This window comes from Trachurus trachurus, assembly GCF_905171665.1.
Source record: "Trachurus trachurus genome assembly, chromosome: 3".
NCBI lineage: Eukaryota > Metazoa > Chordata > Actinopteri > Carangiformes > Carangidae > Trachurus > Trachurus trachurus.
The window spans coordinates 1,965,344-1,989,122 of record NC_139893.1 but is presented as its reverse complement, the minus strand read 5'-3'; the positions used below and the strand labels follow the sequence as shown (position 1 = coordinate 1,989,122).

Genomic DNA, 23,779 nt, shown 5'->3' with positions numbered 1-23,779 from the left:
TTTTTCCTAGAATTTGTAAACTTTTTTTTCAGAAATGTCATCACTTTTTAAAGAAATTTTATCCCTTTTTGCATTATTGTTTGCCCCTTTTTTTGAAAGAGAAATTGTACCACATTTTTCTACATTTTTGCGAAATCTTAACCATTTTTTCACTTTTTCTAGAATTCTTTAGAGAAATTTTACCAGTTTTTTCTCAAATTTTTTAAAAAACTTTTCTTTAAATCTTACCACTTTATTCTAGAAATGTTTCAACTTCTTTTGAGAAATTGTACCACTTTTTTTCTAGAAATTTCTCTATAACCTTTCAAAAATGTACACCTAGTTTAAACGTACATTGATTGTGTATTTCTGGTGTTTGCTTCAAAATTTTGTGGTCTAATTTGTGTCAATTTTGGGGTCCTTGATATAAAGCAGTATACCCACTACAAAAAAATTAGACTACACCACTGCTAAACTGTGAACACAAACCCCTAATTTTCAAGCTACATTCACAAAACCTCAGACTCTTCTTCTTGCAAAACCAAACTTTCACCTCAAAACAGTTTAATCAAGTTGTGTCTAAACAGGTGAAAAGTGCTGATTGTTTAATTAGTGACTGGTTCAATCAGTGGGTTCAGACAACTGAGCATTTGGTTCAGAAATAAAACAGAGATGTGGATGTGTCTGACTGCTGGGGAGGGAGAGTCTGTTTGTTCCATAGAAAAGTCTGGTGTGTGTTTGTGAGAGAGAGTGTGTGAGTTCATGCCTGTACATGGTGTTCTGTCCTAAATTCCCATCGTCCCCCATGAGGCCAGAGGAGGCGTTTTACCTCAGTTGTGGTCCTGCTGATGCACACACACACACAGTGATGTCCATTACATTTTTTGGAGCTTTTTGCAAAGCGAGAATCATTGAAGAGGAAGCTGGTTTTTTTTAAAAACTGAGTGGTGGTGGTGGTGCAGCAGAGACTGTTTCCTGGTTCTTTTATTTATTTAGTTGCATAGCTAAAAAATTACACAAGTAAAAGTAACAATTTAAAGTGCAGGAAGAGGCGAAAACTCAAGGAGCTTATCAGGTACCTCCACCTATAATTAACAATAAAATATAATATCATACTAAAGAAAACAAAATAAATGAGCAATCAGAAATATATAGATGATAGAAATACATGAAAATTTACAAGAAAATTACACAAAAAGAATAATGATCGAAATATATGAATAACAATAAAGAGTACAATTTAAAAATTAAGAAACAAACAAACAAACAACGACTAAAGAACCCCACTGCAGATAGACACCATCCTTTCGACTGTGCGTGCAGTAACAAGGGAGATAGAGCCGTGTCGCCCGTAATTAGCTTAGCTCAAACACTGGAAGTGTATGGGTAGTGTTAGCCTGCCTCCACCTAAAGTCGCTAATTAGCTTAGCTCAAACACTGGAAGTGTATAGGTAGTGTTAGCCTGCCTCCTACCCGAGCTGAAATCAGCAGTCAGAAGCTGATTTCATTTTAGCTCTAAACTCTGTAAATATATCACTTTATCAACATTTCAAACATGTTTAGATGAGAAAGTAGCCGTTTAGATCAGCAGTGTGTCGTTAATTTGTCTAAATACCAGCTGTTTACAATTTTGTAAGGGCTAATTCGGCGCTACTCAAGCTAGCCGTTGTGACCAACGCACTTCCGGTTACTTTTGTTGTGGAAATTTCCTTTAACTTGTGAGAGAGAAAATCATAAGTCCAGCAAAGAAGGGTTTCACATGAAGTACTTTATTTGATCTTGCAAGAGGTGGACTGTCATACATACAAAAGTCTGTACGAGAGTACACCCTGAGATTTGGTTACATCAGGTTATATAGGCACAAGAGCGAGAAGGAGCCATGTGCTCCTCCTTGGAGGCAGCATCATACATTGTCCAATTACATTATTGAATTCTTGCAGAATAAGTTTGCATAGTTTGCATGAAGCGCTTTTGGCATATCTTGGGTTATTATAAAATCAACTTATACTATGTAAAGGCAGGAAGCTTGTGGTTGTCTGTAACCGAGGGTCTGTTGTGGTTTTTTCACACCTCAGCGAGTTGACGTCTCTTTGACATCTCCCTGTGGTTTTGAATATGGAGACTTGCTTAAGCGTAATCATCACAAAATAACAGGAACCCAGTCGGACACCTGTATGCTGCCTCATGCACAGCAGACAAGTGCAACTTTTACTTTCTTCAAGGTTCACCGAAGGTTCATGAACATACATCTTCAAGTTCAATCAAGGGTCATACACATAGAAATTTCCATTACACTTTCACAAAATAAAACACCCGTTGCCCTTTACATACAGAAAACCATGACGATAGAATTTGTGCTTTTACTTTGAAACAGGAAGCTAACCTACCCTCGATGTAGCTAGCTTGGACCAAAATAAAGCGTCTTTGCTTGAACCCTCCGTTTTGACCGATCTCGTCCCGTTAGCGGCATTTGACCGCTCAAGATGCCTTACCGGAGAGTTTTGTCAGCTCTGAGACCAAGATCGGCCCGCCGGTTTCCGTTTAGAGTTGCTGAAGAGTTTCTCTGATGACTTTAGGGGAGGCAGGCTAACACTACCTATACACTTCCAGTGTTTGAGCTAAGCTAATTAGCGACTTTAGGTGGAGGCAGGCTAACACTACCCATACACTTCCAGTGTTTGAGCTAAGCTAATTAGCGACTTTAGGTGGAGGCAGGCTAACACTACCCATACACTTCCAGTGTTTGAGCTAAGCTAATTAGCGACTTTAGGTGGAGGCAGGCTAACACTACCCATACACTTCCAGTGTTTGAGCTAAGCTAATTAGCTACTTTAGGTGGAGGCAGGCTAACACTACCTATACACTTCCAGTGTTTGAGCTAAGCTAATTAGCGACTTTAGGTGGAGGCAGGCTAACACTACCCATACACTTCCAGTGTTTGAGCTAAGCTAATTAGCGACTTTAGGTGGAGGCAGGCTAACACTACCCATACACTTCCAGTGTTTGAGCTTAGCTAATTAGCGACTTTAGGTAGGAGGCAGGCTAACACTACCTATACACTTCCAGTGTTTGAGCTAAGCTAATTAGCGACTTTAGGTGGAGGCAGGCTAACACTACCCATACACTTCCAGTGTTTGAGCTAAGCTAATTAGCGACTTTAGGTGGAGGCAGGCTAACACTACCTATACACTTCCAGTGTTTGAGCTAAGCTAATTACGGCGATACAGCTCTATCTCCCTTGTTACTGCACACACAGTGGAAAGGATGGTGTCTATCTGCTGCTCATGGACTCAGGAGTGAGGCAAGACACGAAAAAAAAAGTTGGCGTATCCCTTTAAGACCTTATAAGTAAAAAGACATGTCTGATAAATATTTATATTATAAATGTTAAGAAGATGAAGTTTCTGAAACATCATCAACTTAAACGTCTCATCTCCTCATCTGTTTGTCGTGTTTGTCGTGTTTGTGTAGGAACGATGGACGAGGTGTTGGCTTCGCTGCAGCGCGGACAGATTCGGCTGCGTAAGGTCCCTGCCGCCCGCACAGCGCCCCCTGCTGTGGACGCCCGGAGCAGCCTGATGACGGCCATCCGCCAGGGAGTCACTCTGAAGAAGGTGAGATGTTCCACACAAGGAGAGCCACGTCATAATCACTGTTACATACAGATAAAGAACATTCACATCATTAAGGAGGAATGGAGCGTTACACTGATGCTGCATTCACCTGCAGTCGGGCAGACGGCCGTCGGTCGCTAACAAACCAGATGTCATTTTAGTCACAGAAGTCCAGAGAAAGACGGTAAAACGATACCACATCGCCATGACAACATATTGTCACGTGTATTGTTCTGCCTCGTGCTGACGGACCACTTGTTTACAAAGAGGCTTGTTTATGCCGTTACGTGCAGCGGCTGTCGTCCGTCTGCCGTCTGCCCAATTTCACGTGAATGCAACATCAAGAATACGTTCCGACCTTTAAAGTTTTCCCCCCCTTGGTTTAAAATGTGTGTTAATGTGAACAGTTCATCCAGTAGCTGTCGTCCGTCTGCCGTCTGCCCAATTTCACGTGAATGCAGCATGAAAAACACGATTGAGTTGCTTGTGATATACAACCACAACGCTAGATGGGAGGAATTCCTACACAATGTACCTTTAAGTTGAATTTGATGAACATTGCAGAAACCTCGCCGCTGCTGATGTTGTTGTTGTTGATGTTGTGTTGCCATGGTGCTGCAGGTGGTCGCCAGTCGAGCCGAGGTCCCCAACAGCGCCGACAACGAGCTGGAACGCAGCATCAAAGCCGCCATGATGAGGATGAAGAAGGTGGCGGCCGACTCTGACGAAGACGAGAGAGGAGACGAAGAGACACACAGTGCCGACTGGGACAGCTGAACACACACACACACACACACACACATGAACACATTAACACACACACAGGAACACACACACACACACAGATGAAGCTGTTTCCTTACGTCGCCCCTGCTCGGTCTTATCCAGCTTATGTCGCTGCCAAATTTCCCTGCAGAAAGCTCCTGAGAGCGCGGCGCGGCGGGATTAACGCCTCCTCTCTCACACAGGTTGTCACACACAATAATCATATTTTATTTTATTTTATTATATTATCTTCTTCTTAAAATAACCCCGAGATGTTGAAATGCATCAAAAAACAAACAGTTTAAATCCAAACGGAGAGGATTTAGTTTCCTGTGAAGCAGAAGTTTTGCAGAAACCTCAAACTGAGCAGCGTCACTGTAACAACTGTAACAACAACACTACACAACTCCACTATCACAATACTCATCCGTCTAAACTCGGCTTCTTCTTTTTCTTTTTCTTCTGTTGTTTTGAATGTAATTAAAACCGAACAACTGTTGTTGAACGTGTCTTCTCGCTGAAGGGCTACACAGCAAAATGTACATTTTTTTGTAGTTTTTATTACTAAACGAAGCAGCAGCCGTTGTGTTTCATGAGTTTCAGCTCCACGTCTGTATTAGAAGCTGTTTGATGCACTGTCCAGTCTCTTTGTGTAAAGACACAGTGTGTGTGTGTGTGTGTGTGAGCGAGGCCTCGTGTCTGTGCAATTTATACCTGAGCTGTTAAGTCTGATGCCATAACAGATGAACTGATGAGAGAATGAATGAATGAGTGAATGAATGAATGAGTCCTGTCCCATGTCTCTCTCTTTCTGCCACGTGGGAGAAACATTAACTCATATCGGTTACAGAGTGGAAAGATGGGACGTTTTCTCCAAATGAGAAACTACAGCTGCATCTCAATACATCAGAATATCATGGAAAAGTTTATTTATGTCAGTAATACAGTTCAAAAAGTGAAGCTAACACATTATATAGATCCATTATTACACAGAATGAAACATTAAATGCCTTTTTTATTTAATTTCTTTTAATTGTAATGATTATGACTCACAATTAATCAATTAACCAATTAAAAAAACATTTCAATATACAGCTCTGGAAAAAAATAAGAGACCACTCCCAAAATGATCAGTTTAACTGGTTTTACTATTTATAGGTAGCCTATGTGTTTGAGTAAAATTACATTTTATTTTGTTTTTTTCTCTTTATTCAACATTTCTCCCAAAATTGAAATAAAAATATTGTCATTCAGAGCTTTTATTGGCTGAAAATGACTAAACTAGTCTAAATAACAAAAAATATCAAGTCTTCTCAGACCTTAATTTAAAGAAAACATGTTCATATTTATTCCTAAACAACACAGCAAGAATATTTTAACTCAGGAAGAGTTTATAAATCAGTTTTAGTGGGATAATGTCGATGTTTAATCCCAGCAGTGGTTTTTATTTATACTCTTCCTATAAAACCAGATGTGGTTCAGGTGATGACCTCATCATCAGTGTCTCATTAAGGAGAATGAGTTGTGTTTGTGTCGGTGTTTAAAAAAGAAAAGAAAAGAATGACTGTCATACATGTAGAGATGCTTTTAACAAACATTTGTGAAAGTGCTGTAGAAATGTTGGACTCTTGGATGTTTGATTTGAACTACTGGAGATTTTCTACTTTATTAAGATGCAGCTGTATATAAATGTTCATAGTTTGCACAAATCTATTGTCAGATGTCAGAGTGAGGGTTTGTTTAATTATATGATGTGTTTGAAAGGTTTTTAACTCAGAAGGTGACACAGAAGAAACACTCACAGTCTCATCTACTCCAACAGAGTCTCTAATGTTGAAGCACAACTCTGATAAGTCAGAATCAATAGAGTAAAAAGCCAGAATTATGTCAAAGTAAAATTAAGTTGAAATTCAAGAACATGAGATAAAAGAATATTAATTATGAGATTTATAAAGTCTTAATTATGAGATAGAAAGTCAGATTTATTTACAATCAGCTGGTGCATTGTGGGATGTTGCGGTCTGACTGTGACGTGTGGGTTAATCAAATCAAGCGCACTTACTTACACATGTGTGGAGTGTGATCCAGTGTTGCATCATGGGACAGGACCAGCACGTAAAATAAAATGGAAGATAATGGAAAAATAAAATAAAATCCTGCGACAGGTTCTTCTTGTTTTTGTTTCTGTAGCTGTGGACTCAGATCTCCAGACGAGGAAACAACTCTTTATTATTATTACTGCACTTTGTTTTAAAGGGATAGTTCAACATTTTGCCATAGCAGTAGGTTCGTTACCTTTAATTGTCGGTGCAAGCTGTTTTTAGAACGGCGGAGCAGAGCCGTGAGCTGCTCAGAGCTACGCTACGGAGGCTCATTATGGGATTTCTTGGTTTCCCTCATCAAACTCATCAAATACACAATCCAACAACTCCACAACGCTCTGGTGGACAAGTTGTGAGCTGCACATTCACCACGCTATGAGATAACAGAACGTTACCACACAGAGTTGTTTTAGAGGGAAATACAGAGACTGTTGATGAAAAACTGTCCCTGAAGGCAACGTGCATCAGCAGTTTTGCATGAATTTCCCTCTAAAACAACTCTGTGTGGTAACGTTGTGTTATTATCTCATAGCGTGGTGAATGTGCAGGTCACAACTTGTCCACCAGAGCGTTGTGGAGTTGTTGGATTGTGTATTTGATGAGTTTGATGGAGGGAAACCAAGAAATCCCATAATGAGCCTCCGTAGCGTAGCTCTGAGCAGCTCACGGCTCTGCTCCGCCGTTTTAAAAATAGCTTGCACCGACAATTAAAGGTAACGAACCTACTGCTATGACTATAGGGATTATGGCAATGGGCCAATTTGAAGTTTGAAGGCGTGTGATTGGACGACAGCTCAGTCAGTCAGTTCTTTACTTTGTTATGTTACATATTTAATCCAGAGTTTCTCTCTCCATGAGTCACCGCGGGTAAAAGAGCCTGATGGTGAACTCTGCTGCTGATTGGCTGCCCATGCCGTCCTGATGGTGACTCACATCCTCCTCCTGCAGCGACGTCCCGCCTCTGATTGGTTCGATTCCTGCTGTGTGTGTTCAGATGAAGATGATGAAGATGAAGATGAAGATGCAGCTGTTTGACTCTGACTCGTTGGTAAAATCCAGATGAGTCACATGACGACGCTGTTGGATCCAGATGGAGGGGACACACACACACACACACACACACACACACACACACACACACACACACACACACACACACACACACACACACACATCCTTGTAAATATATCTTTGTGAGGACATGTCATTGACATAATGTATTCCCTATCCCTAACCCTAACCTTAACCATCCAAAACAAATGCCTAAACTTAACCATTACTCTTAACCTAATTATAACCTAATCAGGGTATCCGCGGGGTCTTGAAAAGTGTTAAAAGGTGATAAATCAATTTTGGGAAAATTAAGACCCTTAAAAAGTATTAGTCTAAGTATAAGTCTTAAATTTTGAAGGTATTTTTTCTGAATTAGCTGTCCAAGAGTTTGAGTCCTAAAAAACAAAGTGTGAAAAGTGTGTGAATTTATTCATTTTATTAAAAAACAAAGATGAACCGGTACATGAAAAACAAAAGAAGATTGTTGTTTTGTTTTTTTTGAGAGTGGAGCAATGTTTTTTTTTTAATTTTTTTTATTATAAACTTTGCCTTTTATTTATTATCCCAGCCTATTTTGAATACTGGTGTATCATAGTGGTCTATAGTCTTTATCACAAACTAGAACTGTTAAGTCAAAAGTGTCACTGATTTAAATGGTTACAGCTTGACGTGGCCGTGAGGTGTTGAAAAATATTGAGAAGATCTTGGAAAAAGTCTTAAAAAGCTTTTAGAATTAACTTAAAGATTCCTGTATTTGCCCTGCTAACGTCTTAACCCTCAAACAGCCCTTTGGAAAGAGTGAGGACCGGCCAAAATGTCCTCACTCTGTTGGTTAAAAACTCGTTCTGGTCCTCACAACGTAGCATGTACAAGAACACACACACACACACACACACACACACACACACACACACACACACACACACGCTGCTGCAGGTCTGGAGACAAACCCACTGATGGAGCGTCAACATGAGATAGTCTGTTACTATGGCAACAGGAAGTCTCCGTGGTAGTGGCCTGCAGTGCCTCTCTCCCTCTCTTCTCCCTCTCCAGAGCAGCATAGTCTCTTAATGATGTTTTACCAACTCGCCCACTCATCACCGGTCGCACAACGAGCCGCGAGCTCTGAGAATTAAAGACACAGAGAGGAAATCCTCTGTTGCCGTGGGGATTTAAATGTGATTGATTATTTGGTTGATTGATCATAGTTTCAATTATCTTCCCTTTAATTCATTCCTAATTAAAGGATAGTTGCCGTTTTTTTACAATCTGGACCTTATTTCTAGCATAAAATCCGATCATTTCCTCCCCCAGATAACTTTGGTGTCATTACAAGTGGTTGTGATGAAATGAGCTCCAGCCGAGAGGCGCGTATATCCGTATAATGGAGTCTACAGGGCAGCAGAATGCAGCCTCTAAATAACACATTATCTGCAGAGAAACTCCTTCATTTCACCAATATTTAGTTCTGATAGGCTAGTGCTATTCCCCTCTGAGTCCGGGGTTAGCTGTTATCAACATCCGGGGTCTGTAGGTTGACCTACTGACCTCTGACCTCTGAGCTTTAGTGAGTCCAGGTTGAGGAGAGGAAGCCTGTGGAAGCTGAACTTCATCCAGCTGCTCATTTTGTTCTGACAAGTCGGAAACACGCAGGAACGAACCGTAGCATTAGCGGTAGCAACAAGCCGTGCAGCGCTCAGAGATGACATCATCCAGGTCAGAGGTCAGTAGGTCAACCTACAGACCCCGGATGTTGATAACAGCTAACCCCGGACTCAGAGGGGAATAGCACTAGTGTATCAGAACTAAATATTGGTGAAATGAAGGAGTTTCTCTGCAGAAAATGTGTTATTTACACTGCAAAAACTAAAAATCTTCCCAAGAATATTTGTTTTATTTCTTGTCAAAATGTCTCATTTCTAGTCAAAACTAATCTCTTTCCCATGGGGGCAGTTGTCGGTCTGAGAAGTGAAGCTCACTTCCGCGTTCAAAAAACTGCAATCCCCTCTGCTTCCTCTGGGGGCTGGTGCCGGAAGGGAGCATTCTCCATAGACCCCCATGTTAAAATAGCCGACTTTACGTCCTCAGTAAACATGTTAAAAGCCTGGTGTCAGAACGTTTTTTGGTCTCAACCGATAGTTTCTACCCCCACACACACTCTGAGGAGGGTGAATTTTTTTTAAACTCTACCGTTTTACTGTTATTAGGTTAAAACTCTGGCCAATTAGGGCGCTGAAACGTTGAGTGACAGGTCCGTAGACCACTGCTTCAAGGCCAGTGGGCGGGTTCTCGGCCGGCTAACGGCCGCACCGCTCCAAATATGGAAAGTCAAATCCAACATGGCGCGGCTCAAACCCCCGTAGTAGCGGCACAAAACAGACTCCCCCAAACCAATGGGTGACGTCACGGTGCTACGGCCGTTCTCTTTACAGTCTATGCTCTTTCCACATAAAATAAGACTCATCACCTAAAAATTAACTTGTTTTTAATAATTTTCACTTGCTTCAAACTAATTTTCACTTGAAATAAGTAGAACAATCTGCCAGTTAAAGCAAGTTTTTTTGTGCTTGTAATAAGAAAGAAAAACTCCACTATCAGATTTTTCTACTTATTTCAAGTGAAAATCTGCTTGAAAGAAGTAAAAAGTGTCTAAAAACAAGCTGCTTTTAATGTGATGAGTCTTATTTTAAGTACAGTAGAATGAGATTTGTTTTGACTAGTTTTGACTTGAGTTTTTGCAGTGTAGAGGCTGCATTCTGCTGCCCTGTAGACTCCATTATACGGATATACGCGCCTCTCGGCTGGAGCTCATTTCATCACAACCACTTGTAATGACACCAAAGTTATCTGGCTGAGGAAATGATCGGATTTTATGCTAGAAATAAGGTCCAGATTGTAAAAAAAAAACTGTTTTTAATTATCTTTTAGGATTATAAGAAAGTGAGCAGAGTCAGTGTGTGTTCACCATGTGTAATGTTTTCTATCTCACCTGTCATAATTATAAAAACACTAAACACATCCGCTGTGTTTCCAGGTTTAAACCAACGACCTGCAGGTGGAAAACTGTCACGTCTTCATATGACTAATGTCTAAAAACACACAGTTCAGTTGTTGACTAATTAGAGTTAATTAAAGTTAAAGCTGGAAGAAAAAAATGTTTTTATTTTCTATCTGTAAATTAAACTTCACTGGATTCAAGTTATTAACCTGAAAATTCTGAGATAATGAGCTGCAGCTTCATTTTCAGTTAACTCACTTAATTGGTCAATTAACTGATCATTTCATTTCATTATAATCTATAATCTGTTGATTAACTGTCCAGCTGAGCTCGGAGGACTCTGATTGGCCGATTGCCTCTGGTCCGATCAACAGTTTAATTGACAGATCTGTTCTTTTCACAGCCCGTCAGTCACACTGTACAGTATACTGGTGTTTACCAAAGGAAATGGAAGTGAGTGGGATTAAGTTGCCACGGCAACGTGTCCTCTGATCCACAGATCTGCATGATGTTTTCTGTCTGGAGCTGCGAGGACGTTTCTCCATCGCTCACACGAGCCGATGTGCAGTTTTCTTTCTTTTATTTGTTCTGAATTCAGAGAAACTGATACGAGGCAGCGATGAAATCCTCCTTCACTGTGTGTGTGTGTGTGTGTGTGTGTGTGTGTGTGTGTGTCAGGATTACAGCTATATTTAGTGCTATGTAAATCAACATCAGAGACAAAGGCGTGCGGTGGCGGAGCTTCTGTAACTCGAGCATCGACAGGATGAAGATGGAGCTTCACTGCAGCTTCACCTCCTTCACTTCACTCTGATTCTCATCCAGGAAACAAAAAAAACTAACAAACTAACAGATAAAAACGCCTGAAGACGTTGAGCTGCTCGGAGTTACAGCATCAAGTTCTCTACACAAACCCACAAACACTGATTTAATTTGGTCAAACTGGCCCATCACCATAATCCCTATAGTCATAGCAGTAGGTTCGTTACCTTTAATTGTCGGTGCAAGCTGTTTTTAGAACGGCGGAGCAGAGCCGTGAGCTGCTCAGAGCTACGCTACGGAGGCTCATTATGGGATTTATTGGTTTCCCTCATCATCAAACTCATCAAATACACAATCCAACAACTCCACAACGCTCTGGTGGACAAGTTGTGAGCTGCACATTCACCACACTATGAGATAATAACACAACGTTACCACACAGAGTTGTTTTAGAGGGAAATTCATGCAAAACCACTGATGCGCGTTGCCTTCAGGGACAGTTTTTCATCATCAGTCTCTGTATTTCCCTCTAAAACAACTCTGTGTGGTAACGTTGTGTTATTATCCCATAATGAGCCTCCGTAGCGTAGCTCTGAGCAGCTCACGGCTCTGCTCCACCGTTCTAAAAAACAGCTTGCACCGACAATTAAAGGTAACAAACCTACTGCTATGACTATAGGGATTATGGCAATGGACCAATTTGCAAACATGTTGAACTATCCCTTAACAGGGTGAAAGGATGGAATTTAAAAGCGTCTGTAAGGGTTCAACAAGGACAAGAAACCTTCAGGATGAAAACAAAAAGAAGAAACACACACAAACTCACTCAGCGTTGTAATTAAACTAAATTTTAACAATTGTCAGTTCTATTGTACAATATTGAACAGGAGTCACACAAAAGTGCACAAGAGGCATTGGTTCAAAAAGGAAGGATCATTCATGTGTTTCCAATGAGCAAAAAGTCCCGTCGTATCACATCTGAGATCAAAACAGTGATGAAAATATAGACTTATTATTACATCATAGTGTTTATTATTATCATCATTATTATTATTATTATTATTAACCCAGTAAATGTGTCACTAGAACATCTGTCGTCAGGTAGAAAACGTCTGTACAGTGTGTTATTATTGTACATGTGGAGAGAAACAGTAGGTGGAATTAAAGGGATAGTAGCATTTTTTTTTTTAAGTGGGGTTGTATGATCTACAAATAGCCCCTAAGTACTTTAATTGCAGTAGAAGACTCTCTGCACTCCTCCCGTTAGCAACGCCAGCCCATAATAGCCCTGCCCAGAGATTTACAACATACGTTGTTGTGAACAGACCCAAAGAAACGGCCTATTTTCACGGCCTAAAAGTGGTTCTACCTGAAAAAAAAAAACACAGTTCCATTGTTCACTATAATATAATTTTTTCCAGCCCCTCAAAGTGCAGGAAAAAACCTCTTTTAGGCCGTGAAAATAGGCCGTTTCTTTGGGTCTGTTCACAACACTGTATGTTGTAAATCTCTGGGCAGGGCTATTATGGGCTGGCGTTGCTAACGGGAGGAGTGCAGAGAGTCTTCTACTGCAATTAAAGTACTTAGGGGCTATTTTTTAGATCATACAACCCCACTTTAAAAAAAATGCTACTATCCCTTTAAGGTTTAACGTTGATTCACTTGGTTTGTTCTAGAGACACTGAAGTCGCAGTAGAGAGGCACCGACAGAATAATAAATAAATACGTCAAATAAAGAAAAACAGATGTGAGCAGATGTTGGAGTGAAAAGGCCCCGACACCTCCCAGACCACCACCATAGGACAGAACACACCAACAACACGACCGCACACACACACACACACACCGTCCTTTACACACTACACTACACTACGCTCATGGCAACAAGGGGTTCCTATTGGTATCATTATTATGGTATGTTATACACTGCAAAAACTCTAAGTCTGTCCAAGAATATTTGTCTTATTTCTTGTCAAAATGTCTCATTTCTAGTCAAAACTAAAACTCTTTCCACTTAAAATGAGACTCATCACCTAAAAATTAACTTGTTTTTAGATCATTTTCACTTGTTTCAAACTAATTTTCACTTGAAATAAGTAGAAAAATCTGCCAGTGAAAGTAAGTTTTTTGTGTTTGTAATAAGGAAGAAAAACTTGCTCCACTATCAGATTTTTCTACTTGTTTCCAGTGAAAATCTGCTTAAAAGAAGTAAAAAGTGTCTAAAAACAAGCTGCTTTTAATGTCTTATTTTAAGTAGAATTAGATTTGTTTTGACTAGAAATAAGAAAATATTATTGGTAAGATTGATTTGAGTTTTTGCAGTGTAGTCCAGAGGTTCATTATGTCTGTGCAAGTCTAACAAGTAGAAGAGGTTCAGCAGAACCTGAACCTTTTCTACGTCTTGTATTGTATATTATTATGGGATGTTAGAAGCTCCTGAGACCAGAGAGTCGTTCACGTGGCCGGTCTTCCTCGCCAGGCGGGTTCACACTCACCTGGAGGCACTTTGTGTCGCGGCCGTGTATCTAGTATATCTATTATCTATATATGTATATTATATCTGTATCTATATATAGATATAGATATAGATAAATATATAGTATATGTATATCTGTATCTATCTATATACATATATATATGTGCATATAATCTAATGAGTACAAACTGTCTTCAACACACCTGAGATAGACAAGAGGCAACAACGAGGAAAGATTAAACCTCTGGTTCTCTGAGGGGGCCACAAGGATTAACACCAATTATTACTGGAGTGATGCCGAACAGCATTGTGTGTGTGTGTGTGTCTGTGCATGTGCATGTGCATGTGTAGTTGTTGTTGTTGTGCTGGTTTTAGCCCTTTAAAGTCCCCCTGTCTTCCTCTAAGCTCAGGCTGCAGCCGCCGTCAGGAAAAACACAGATGGACAGAAAGTCAGGAAACACCTCCACCAGCTTCTTAAAGCCACTAAACCCCCCCCCCCCCCACCCCCCATCTACCCCCCCCATCCATCCATCCATCCATCCCCCAGTCCCACACACACACACACACACACACACACACACACACACACACACACACACACAAACCCAGAAGTAGTAGCTCAAAGTGGGACTGAGTGGGACTGATTTCGTTTCAGGAAGCCGGTGAACAAACTGCAGCTTCTCTCACGGTCGTGTTTATTAGAGAGTTTCACCTCGACGGGGGTGAAAAGGGGGTGAAAGGGGGGGGTAGTACTGTAGGTGCCACATAGTTTCTGCCCCTGAAGACCAACGGTACTGTAGTAGTAGTAGTGAATCTCTTCGCTTCGCACCCCCCCTCTCTTTTTGTTTCCCAGCTCGGTGCTTGGACTCGTCCCATCGTCCCGTCCGGTCTCAGTTGTCCACGCCGAGCTTGGACAGCCCCTGCCGGACCTCGTGCAGCTCGTCGATCTTCCCGTCCAGAATATCCATGAACTTCTTCAGCTCTCCCTTCATGTGTCCCTGCTTCTGCTGGCTGTCGTCGATGTCCAGCTGCAGCCCGTCCACCCGGCCCTCCAGCTCCTTGTTCCTCGTCTCTGCAGCCTGCAGATGGACAGATGGACAGACAGACGGCGAATGAATCAATCAATTTATTTTTAAAACGTGTAAAATTAATATAGTATATACACACACATAATATGGCATGCTGTTCAGGAAATTAATATTTGAATATATGGAAAGAACCTTGAATATATTGAATGAATCTCTGAATATATTGAATGAACCTTGATTATATGGAATGAAACTGAATAAATTGAATGAAACTCTGAATATATTGAATGAAGCTCTGAATATATTGAATGAACCTTGAATATATTGAATGAACCACTGAATAGTGAACCTTTGAATATATGGAATGAAACTCTGAATATATGGAATGAAACTGAATATATTGAATGAAACTCTGAATATATTGAATGAATCTCTGAATATATTGAATGAAACTCTGAATATATTGAATGAAACTCTGAATATATTGAATGAATCTCTGAATATATTGAATGAAACACTGAATATGTGGAATGAACCTTCAATATACAGTATTGAATGAAACTCTGAATATATTGAATGAAACTCTGAATATGTGGAATGAACCTTCAATATACAGTATTGAATGAAACTCTGAATATAATGAATGAACCTTGAATATATTGAATGAAACTCTGAATAGTGAACCTTTGAATATATGGAATGAAACTCTAAATATATTGAATGTATCTCTGAATATATTGAATGAAACTCTAAATATATTGAATGAATCTCTGAATATATTGAATGAACCTTGAATATATTGAATGAACCTTGAATATATTGAATGAAACTCTGAATAGTGAACCTTTGAATGTATGGAATGAAACTCTGAATATATTGAATGTATCTCTGAATATATTGAATGAACCTTGAATATATGGAATGAACTTTGAATATATCGAATCTGAATATATTGAATGAACCTTGAATATATGGAATGAACTTTGAATATATCGAATGAAACTCTAAATATATTGAATGAATCTCTGAATATATTGAATGAACCTCTGAATATATTGAATGTATCTCTGAATATATTGAATGAACCTTGAATATATGGAATGAACTTTGAATATATCGAATCTGAATATATTGAATGAACCTTGAATATATGGAATGAACTTTGAATATATCGAATGAAACTCTAAATATATTGAATGAATCTCTGAATATATTGAATGAATCTCTGAATATATGGAATGAACCTTGAATATAGTATATTATTAGCTCAACTGTGCAGCCTCCTGCCCCTGACAGCAGCAGCAGCAACAGTTGTCTTTTGCAGGACTGCAAAGAAAAGGAAATACAATCTGAGTGAAACACTGAAGCGACGGGCCGAGACCCGAGCGTCGCCCGCAACGGGAGCCTCGAGGCGTTGCTAAGAGATTCCGAGCTGACTACTGTCACTCACTTATTGGAGCAGCATACACATGTTACACATTAACAAACAAGATCGCAGAAGTGCCTCGATGACGTCAGTCAAGTTTCATGCAATATATTCAGAGTTTCATTCAATAAATTCAGAGTTTCATTCAATAAAATCAAAGTTTCATTCAATATATTCAGAGTTTCATTCAATATATTCAAGGTTCATTCAATATATTCAGAGTTTCATTCAATATATTCAGAGTTTCATTCAATATATTCAAGGTTCATTCAATATATTCAGAGTGTCATTCAATAAAATCAGAGTTTCATTCAATATATTCAAGGTTCATTCAATATATTCAGAGTTTCATGCAATAAATTCAGAGTTTCATTCAATATATTCAGAGTTTCATTCAATAAAATCAGAGTTCCATTCAATATATTCAGAGTTTCATTCAATAAATTCAGAGTTTCATTCAATATATTCAAGGTTCATTCAATATATTCAGAGTTTCATTCAATATATTCAGAGTTTCATTCAATTTATTCAAGGTTCATTCAATATATTCAGAGTTTCATTCAATAAAATCAGAGTTTCATTCAATATATTCAGAGTTTCATTCAATAAATTCAGAGTTTCATTCAATATATTCAGAGTTTCATTCAATAAATTCAGAGTTTCATTCAATAAATTCAGAGTTTCATTCAATATATTCAAGGTTCATTCAATATATTCAGAGTTTCATTCAATATATTCAGAGTTTCATTCAATATATTCAAGGTTCATTCAATATATTCAGAGTTTCATTCAATATATTCAGAGTTTCATTCAATAAAATCAGAGTTTCATTCAATATATTCAGAGTTTCATTCCATATATTCAAGGTTCATTCAATATATTCAGAGTTTCATTCAATATATTCAGAGTTTCATTCAATAAATTCAGAGTTCATTCCATATATTCAAAGGTTCACTCAATATATTCAAATATTAATTTCCTGAGCGGCATACCTTAGTGTGTGTATGTATAGGCTATATATAATAACTTGAAAGTGACAAAAGTAATAATAAATAAAAATCTAGTGAAAATTAACCAGTGAAAATCAGTTTGGTCCTTTTACTTTTGTCACTTTCAAGTTATTTCAATGACAACTGCGGATTTTTCTTTTTTTTTTAACAGAAGGTTACTACCAACTACAGCCACGGAGAAAATGAAGAGACCACTTCAAAATGATGAGTTCCTCTGGTTTTACTATTTACAGAGTAAAATTAACATTTTGGTTTTATTCTATCAACTAACCACTTCTCCAAAAACTGAAATAAAAATATTGTCATTTAGAGCATTTATTGGCATAAAATGACTTTTTCTTTTCAGACCTTGAATAATAATAATGCAAAGAAAATATATCATTTTCATTTCATATTCATTCCTAAACAACAATATTTTAGTGGTTTTATAATCTTCCTCAGGTGATGACCTCATCAGTGTCTCATTAAGGAGTTGTGTTTGTGTTTAAAAAACAACAACTGCAGATGCTCTTTCAGAAACATCTGTGAAAGTGATCTCCTCATGTTTCCAGAGCTGTATTTATTTTGTCCACGTCTGTGTGTGTGTTTGTATTTTTGGGACGGGGGGGGGAGAGTGACTGAGTGTGAGACAAGCAGGCGACACAAGTGACACATTAATGCCACAGATTCCAGTGAAGGGAGGGGTTTTAAAATAGGAGAGCGAGCTAAAAAGGTGTTGGGGGGCTGTGTGACCGACACTGTCGTCCAGCTGACGTCTGAAACCTGAGCTCCGCTTTAAATAGAGACGAGCAACGAACCTCCACAAACACTGAGCTGGAGTTACTGGAGGTGGAGTTGGGGTTTTTCGGGGGGTTTTTTTCAAAATAAAAGCCATGTAAAACATTTATGAAAAAAAAAACTGTGTGGATTTTGCAGTAGGAAGTTATTTTACCTATTTTTAAAACCTCCTGACTGTGTAAATGCCCCTCTCTGCTCTGCTCTGCTCTGCTCTGCTCTCGGGGCCTCATCATGCACAGACAAAAGGTATTTGAGAAATCCCGTTGTCTGTCTGTGTGTGCAGCTTCTCTCCTCCTCAGTTTGGAGAGCCGGTTATATAAACTCACTGCTTCATCCCGCTTCTCTTCTGTTGTCACTGTCATTCATCCAGCTGGCCGTTGCAGAAACAAAACAAAACCAGGAGGCAGTGGAGCTTTTTTTGTGAAGCAACAAGAACTTCAGGCATGCCACTGTTGGTTTTTCTCCTCCTGCTCCTCCCTCTGCCCGGCTTGAAAGGCAGCCAGGGCCGTTGTATAGGGGAGAAAGGTGGTGATAATTCCAGGGGCCCAGTGCCCAGTAGGGCCCACAAAAAACCCCAGTAGTCTAATGGCTGGATTATTCTGCATAAGACCCTGACTAATATAAAACATTATAATACATATGTAGTCTACACTGCAAAAACTCAAATAATTACCAAGAATATTTGTCTTATTTCTAGTCAAAATGTCATTTCTAGTCAAAACAAATCTCATTATACTTAAAATAATATAAAATGGTAGCTTGTTTTTAGACACTTTTTACTTCTTTCAAGCAGATTTTCACTTGAAATAAGTAGAAAAATCTGATAGTGGAGCAAGTTTTTCTTTCTTATTACAAGCACAAAAAACTTGCTTTCACTGGCAGATTTTTCTACTTATTTCAAGTGAATATTTGTTTGAAACAAGTGAAAATTACCTAAAAAACAAGTTGATTTTAGGTGATGAGTCTTATTTAGACTAGAAATGAGACATTTTAACAAGAAAAAGGACAAATATTCTTTGAAAGATTTTGAGTTTTTGCAGTGTAAGAAAAAAATGTGGAAAAGTCAGGGGGGCAGGGGGGCCCACTTTAGTATTCTTTCAGGGGGCCCAGAATTCCTAGCAACGGCCCTGAAGGCAGCACATGCACTAACAGCTCGGAGGATAAAACCAGTCGGTGCATTGATAGCAACGCTGCACTGCAAAAACTCAAAATCTTTCCAGAATATTTGTCTTATTTCTTGTCAAAATGTCTCATTTCTTGTCAAGACTAATCTCTTTCCACTTAAAATAAGACTCATCACCTGAAAAGTAACTTGTTTTTAGATCATTTTCACTTGTTTCAAACACATTTTCACTTGAAATAAGTAGAAAAATCTGCCAGTGAAAGCAAGTTTTTGTGCTTGTAATAAGAAAGAAAAACTTGCTCCACTATCAGATTATTTTAAGTGAAAATCTGCTTGAAAGAAGTAGAAAGTGTCTAAAAACAAGCTGCTTTTTAATGTGATGAGTCTTATTTTAAGTATAATGAGACTCGTTTTGACTAGAAATGACATTTTGACTAAAAATAAGACAAATATTCTTGGTAAGATATTAGATTTTTTGCAGTGTGCTGCACCGACACACTGTCATGTCATGTCAGACTTATTGGCACGAACCAACGGGCGCTTCAGGTTTTACAGAAAGTCTGATGATGTTGCTCAATAAAATAAAAAGGGACGAGCCCAGTGGAGAACAGAAGCTCTTTTGTTAGAGAGAGAACAGGGAGGAGAAGGGTGTGAAGATTCACACACACATTAAACAAACACACAAAGATAACAGAAACAACGTCGTCACATCGACCTCAGATGTTTCTGACGTCGACTAAACTAATGATCTGTCGTTGTGTCATGTGATAACTCAGCTCCGACCGAGACGATTCAAAGTATTTCACAGCTACATCACTGCAGCGACGGGTTTAGCTGATGTAAACTCATCTATTCTCTCTGCCCGTCACATGTTCTGGTGTAACACATCCATCAAACCCAGTCCACTCACTCAGGTATCTGGGGTCACGGCCTTGAAACACAAACACACAAGAGAGCAACAACTTTCTGTAGCCGCACAACTCACAGGGCGATTTTAATGAATTGGAAATAGGGTTGCAAAGGGGTGGAAAATTTCCAGTAAATTTCTGGAAAGTTTCCAGAAACTTTCCATGGGAAGTTAAGCTGGGGAATTTTGGAAATATTCCAAATTGGAAACTTTCCATGGGAATTATGGGAATTTATGGGAATTATGGAATTGTATGGGAATTATTGGGAATTTATGGGAATTAACTGGAAATTGGGGGTAATTAATTTAGACAAACTGGATCATATCCAAACATAAATGTAAATATTTTGTTTTGTCATACGCAGACATCCATGCAAAATAATATAATTTAAAAACATGACATTTCAACAGATTTATTTTGTGAGTAGAACTTTATCAAGTTTTAATTCTTGTATGAACAATCAATTATTTTACTGAACCACAAAAACATGAATGTTGAGTAAAATTTTACTCACCCTCACCAATCAATTTTATTTATTTATTTTTATTTTATTCCCGTATATTCCCATTAATTCCCATATATTCCCGTTAATTCCTCATATTTCTTTGAACTGGATTGTTACATTTATTGTTGTTGTGTGATACATTGTACCCGCTGGGTGATTGTGATTACGTTGCGCTACTCATAACTTGGCTTTCTATTATATTGTATTGTATGTGATGGGTGTATTGCTTCCCTTTTTGATTTATTTGAGTGTTGCTATATTGTACATATCATATGATAACCACAAGTGTTTTTTAAAACTTTTTTGCCATCTGTTGATGGTTTGGGTCATGTGACCGAAGGTATATGAACACACCCAGCAACGCCAGAGGCGAACCTGACGACGCTGAAAGCGAAACGCGTTGTTCATTAATAAAGTATATCAGCAGAGTCTTATCAGTGTGCGGTGGCCGTCTTTTTCTATTGATTTTACGCACTCCTGCTACCCACCTGCACCTGAGGAACTGTGGCTGTGCAGGGAGATTTGCTTTTCTCCCATATATTCCCATTAATTCCCATGGAAAGTTTCCAACTTTGAAAATTCCCGGAATTTTGCAACCCTAATTGGAAATAATAACAACTGTCGTCCTTCAGCTAGAAACAACAAGACATACACTAAAGGACTCTTGTAGTTTCCCTTTATTGAGCATGTGAAGGAGTTAAAGGAGAATTCCGGTCATTTTGGTTCTTGCATTACTGCACCCCCATTTCATCCATCCATCCCTGACAGTTTTTTATTGAGCACTGTAGCACTTTATCACACTGTACTATATTTTGGTTTCGTTGTGTTCCTAATCCATTCTAGCACAACTCCATCAAGAAACCCTGTCCTGGTCTTTGCATTGTCGCATCCTCATCCATCTCATCCATCCCATAAACAGTCGTACATAATGTTATTTCAGTGTACGTCTTTTTTGGTTCTAGTAGTATTTACATATACACAATTATGTATCACATCTCTTGCAATATCTACACACTCCTGCTTGTGCAACTGTGTGTATGGGCATCGTGCAACACAATCTGGCACTCTAAACCGATGTGCACTTTAGGGCACCGTGCAACACAACTTGGTACCCATGATGCACTGCTGCACTGCTGCACTTGTCACTTTGGCCCGGCACCTTTGCACTTTTGCACTTTATCTCTCAGAAACTCTTTTGGTCCCACTACCAATGGAAGTGCTGTCAAAATGTCAATGTTTTATTTTGTTAAAGTTGTGTGTTGTTGTCTGCATTACGTTTTTTGTTGTTGTTCTGACACTGTTCTGTTTTTATGTTTTGGGACTCTGGATGGAAACTAGCACTAGCTGCTACAATCTGGCACATTTACATATTTTTATATGTTCATTAATGTGCATTGTCCCACCCAAATAAACCAATAAAATAAAATACATTTTTGACCCCTAAATCGTTGTCCTGATGGTCACCCAGTGTTGGTTGGAGCGGAAAACGCGACTAAAATTGATGCAGGCAAACTGGAGTTACACCATGGATAGATGTCTCGTGAGATTTGCACCAGTCAGTGTCAATGCAAATCTCGCGAGATTTGGACGGACCAGGAAGAGCAGTGCTGGGAGCTTCCTCTACAAACAAGCTTAAAATATAGACTTATTTAATTTTTTTCTGAACAATTTCTCATGTCGGGGCTTCAATACAAGAGGGACATTACAGACGAGCAGCATGGAGGTATTTGGATGTTTTTTGGTGTGTCATTTTGGACGAAGAAAAGTGAGCTCCGTTCTCAACCGTCATATGGACATGCACTGCTACGCCGAGACCCCCTGTAACTCAGAGAAGCCACGGAGGACTCTGAAACTTCTCCCAGCCCTTAGTCCACATGAGGGGGAGGAGATAATGAGGGAAATTTGAAATTTGGGTGAACTATCCCTTTAAAGTTATTTAAAAAAAAAGATGTTTTTAAAAAAGGAGGTGATAATCCAACTTTTATTCACCACGTTGTGCGTTAGTGCGACACGTGATGCGAGTGTTGTGTCACCACCACCGGCCTCAGGCTCACTGTGATGATGATGATGATGATGATGATGATGATGATGATGATGATGAAAACCTCCGTCACAGCCGCTGTGTCCTCATGTAGCACACACTACACTGCAAAAACTCAAAATCTTACCAAGAACATTTGTCTTATTTCTAGTCAAAACAAATCTCATTCTACTTAAAATAAGACTCATCACATATAAAGTAGCTTGTTTTTAGACACTTTTTACTTCTTTCAAGCAGATTTTCACTTGAAATAAGTAGAAAAATCTGATAGTGGAGCAAGTTTTTCTTTCTTATTACAAGCACAAAAAACTTGCTTTCACTGGCAGATTTTTCTACTTATTTCAAGTGAAAATTAGTTTGAAACAAGTGAAAATGATCTAAAAACAAGTTAATTTTTAGGTGATGAGTCTTATTTTAAGTGGAAAGAGGTTAGTTTTGACTAGAAATGAGACATTTTGACAAGAAATAAGACTTGAGTTTTTGCAGTGCACACACACACACACTCACACACACACGGCTGCGCTGCCTTTTATGTGCATTTAATGTGTGTTAACGTTGTGTGTTAGCGTTGTGTTTTGGTACCTGCAGCTTTGCGGTGATGCTCTCACACTCGGCCATGAGCTGAGGGATGATCTCCGCCTGCTTCCTCAGGTTCTCCAGCTCCTGGGAAACGGGAAGAGACAAAGAAAAAGAAAAGAGTTCACAACAATTCTCTCATGTTTCCTTAAGAAGCCAGACTTTACACACACACACACACACACACACACACACACACACACACACACACACACACACACACACACACACACACACACACACACACACACACACACACACACACACACACACACACGCTGAAGTAATATTACACCAGTTTGCAGAGAATTACATGAGAAGAACTCCTCCTGAACAAAACGACAAACTGACATCGACAGCGTTCACACGTTACTGTTAAACGATGTGAACAGAATATGAATAAACAGCCACAAATATTAATGTTTGTTGCCTCATGGATTTTATTATTTTTTGTATCACAATGGTTGAAAAAGGAGGAAAGATTAAGATAACGACCAGATTACAACCTTTTCCTTTTTAATAATGTTAACTTATTGTGTATTACATATTATATGTTTATACGTATGGATGTGTGCACGTACATATAATTTCCCTGTGTATGTGTTTGTATTTTGTGCAAACTAATAATAATCCTTT

General features: G+C 39.0%; 2 protein-coding genes and 1 long non-coding RNA gene across 4 annotated transcripts in view; 1 reads left to right on the top strand and 2 right to left on the bottom strand.

The window, feature by feature from the left end:
* Nucleotides 1–5,480, top strand: part of whamm (WASP homolog associated with actin, golgi membranes and microtubules) — a 39,088-nt gene extending 33,608 nt beyond the window's left edge. The window contains exons 12-13 of the mRNA XM_083996790.1: nucleotides 3,451–3,593; nucleotides 4,215–5,480. Coding sequence (XP_083852916.1) covers nucleotides 3,451–3,593; nucleotides 4,215–4,370 — 299 coding nt within the window. The 3' untranslated portion in view covers nucleotides 4,371–5,480. The remainder of the gene's footprint in view (nucleotides 1–3,450; nucleotides 3,594–4,214) is intronic.
* The window catches only part of LOC311005308, a 457,476-nt gene that overhangs the window by 337,657 nt on the left and 96,040 nt on the right, over nucleotides 1–23,779 (bottom strand). The gene's annotated exons all lie outside the window — the stretch shown is intronic.
* Nucleotides 14,336–23,779, bottom strand: part of homer2 (homer scaffold protein 2) — a 77,164-nt gene continuing 67,720 nt past the window's right edge. For both annotated transcript variants that reach the window (XM_083997221.1, XM_083997222.1), the window contains exons 8-9: nucleotides 23,150–23,230; nucleotides 14,336–14,828 (exon numbers count right to left, since the gene is read on the bottom strand). In XM_083997221.1, the coding sequence (XP_083853347.1) occupies nucleotides 14,640–14,828; nucleotides 23,150–23,230 (270 nt within the window). In that variant the 3' untranslated portion in view covers nucleotides 14,336–14,639. The remainder of the gene's footprint in view (nucleotides 14,829–23,149; nucleotides 23,231–23,779) is intronic.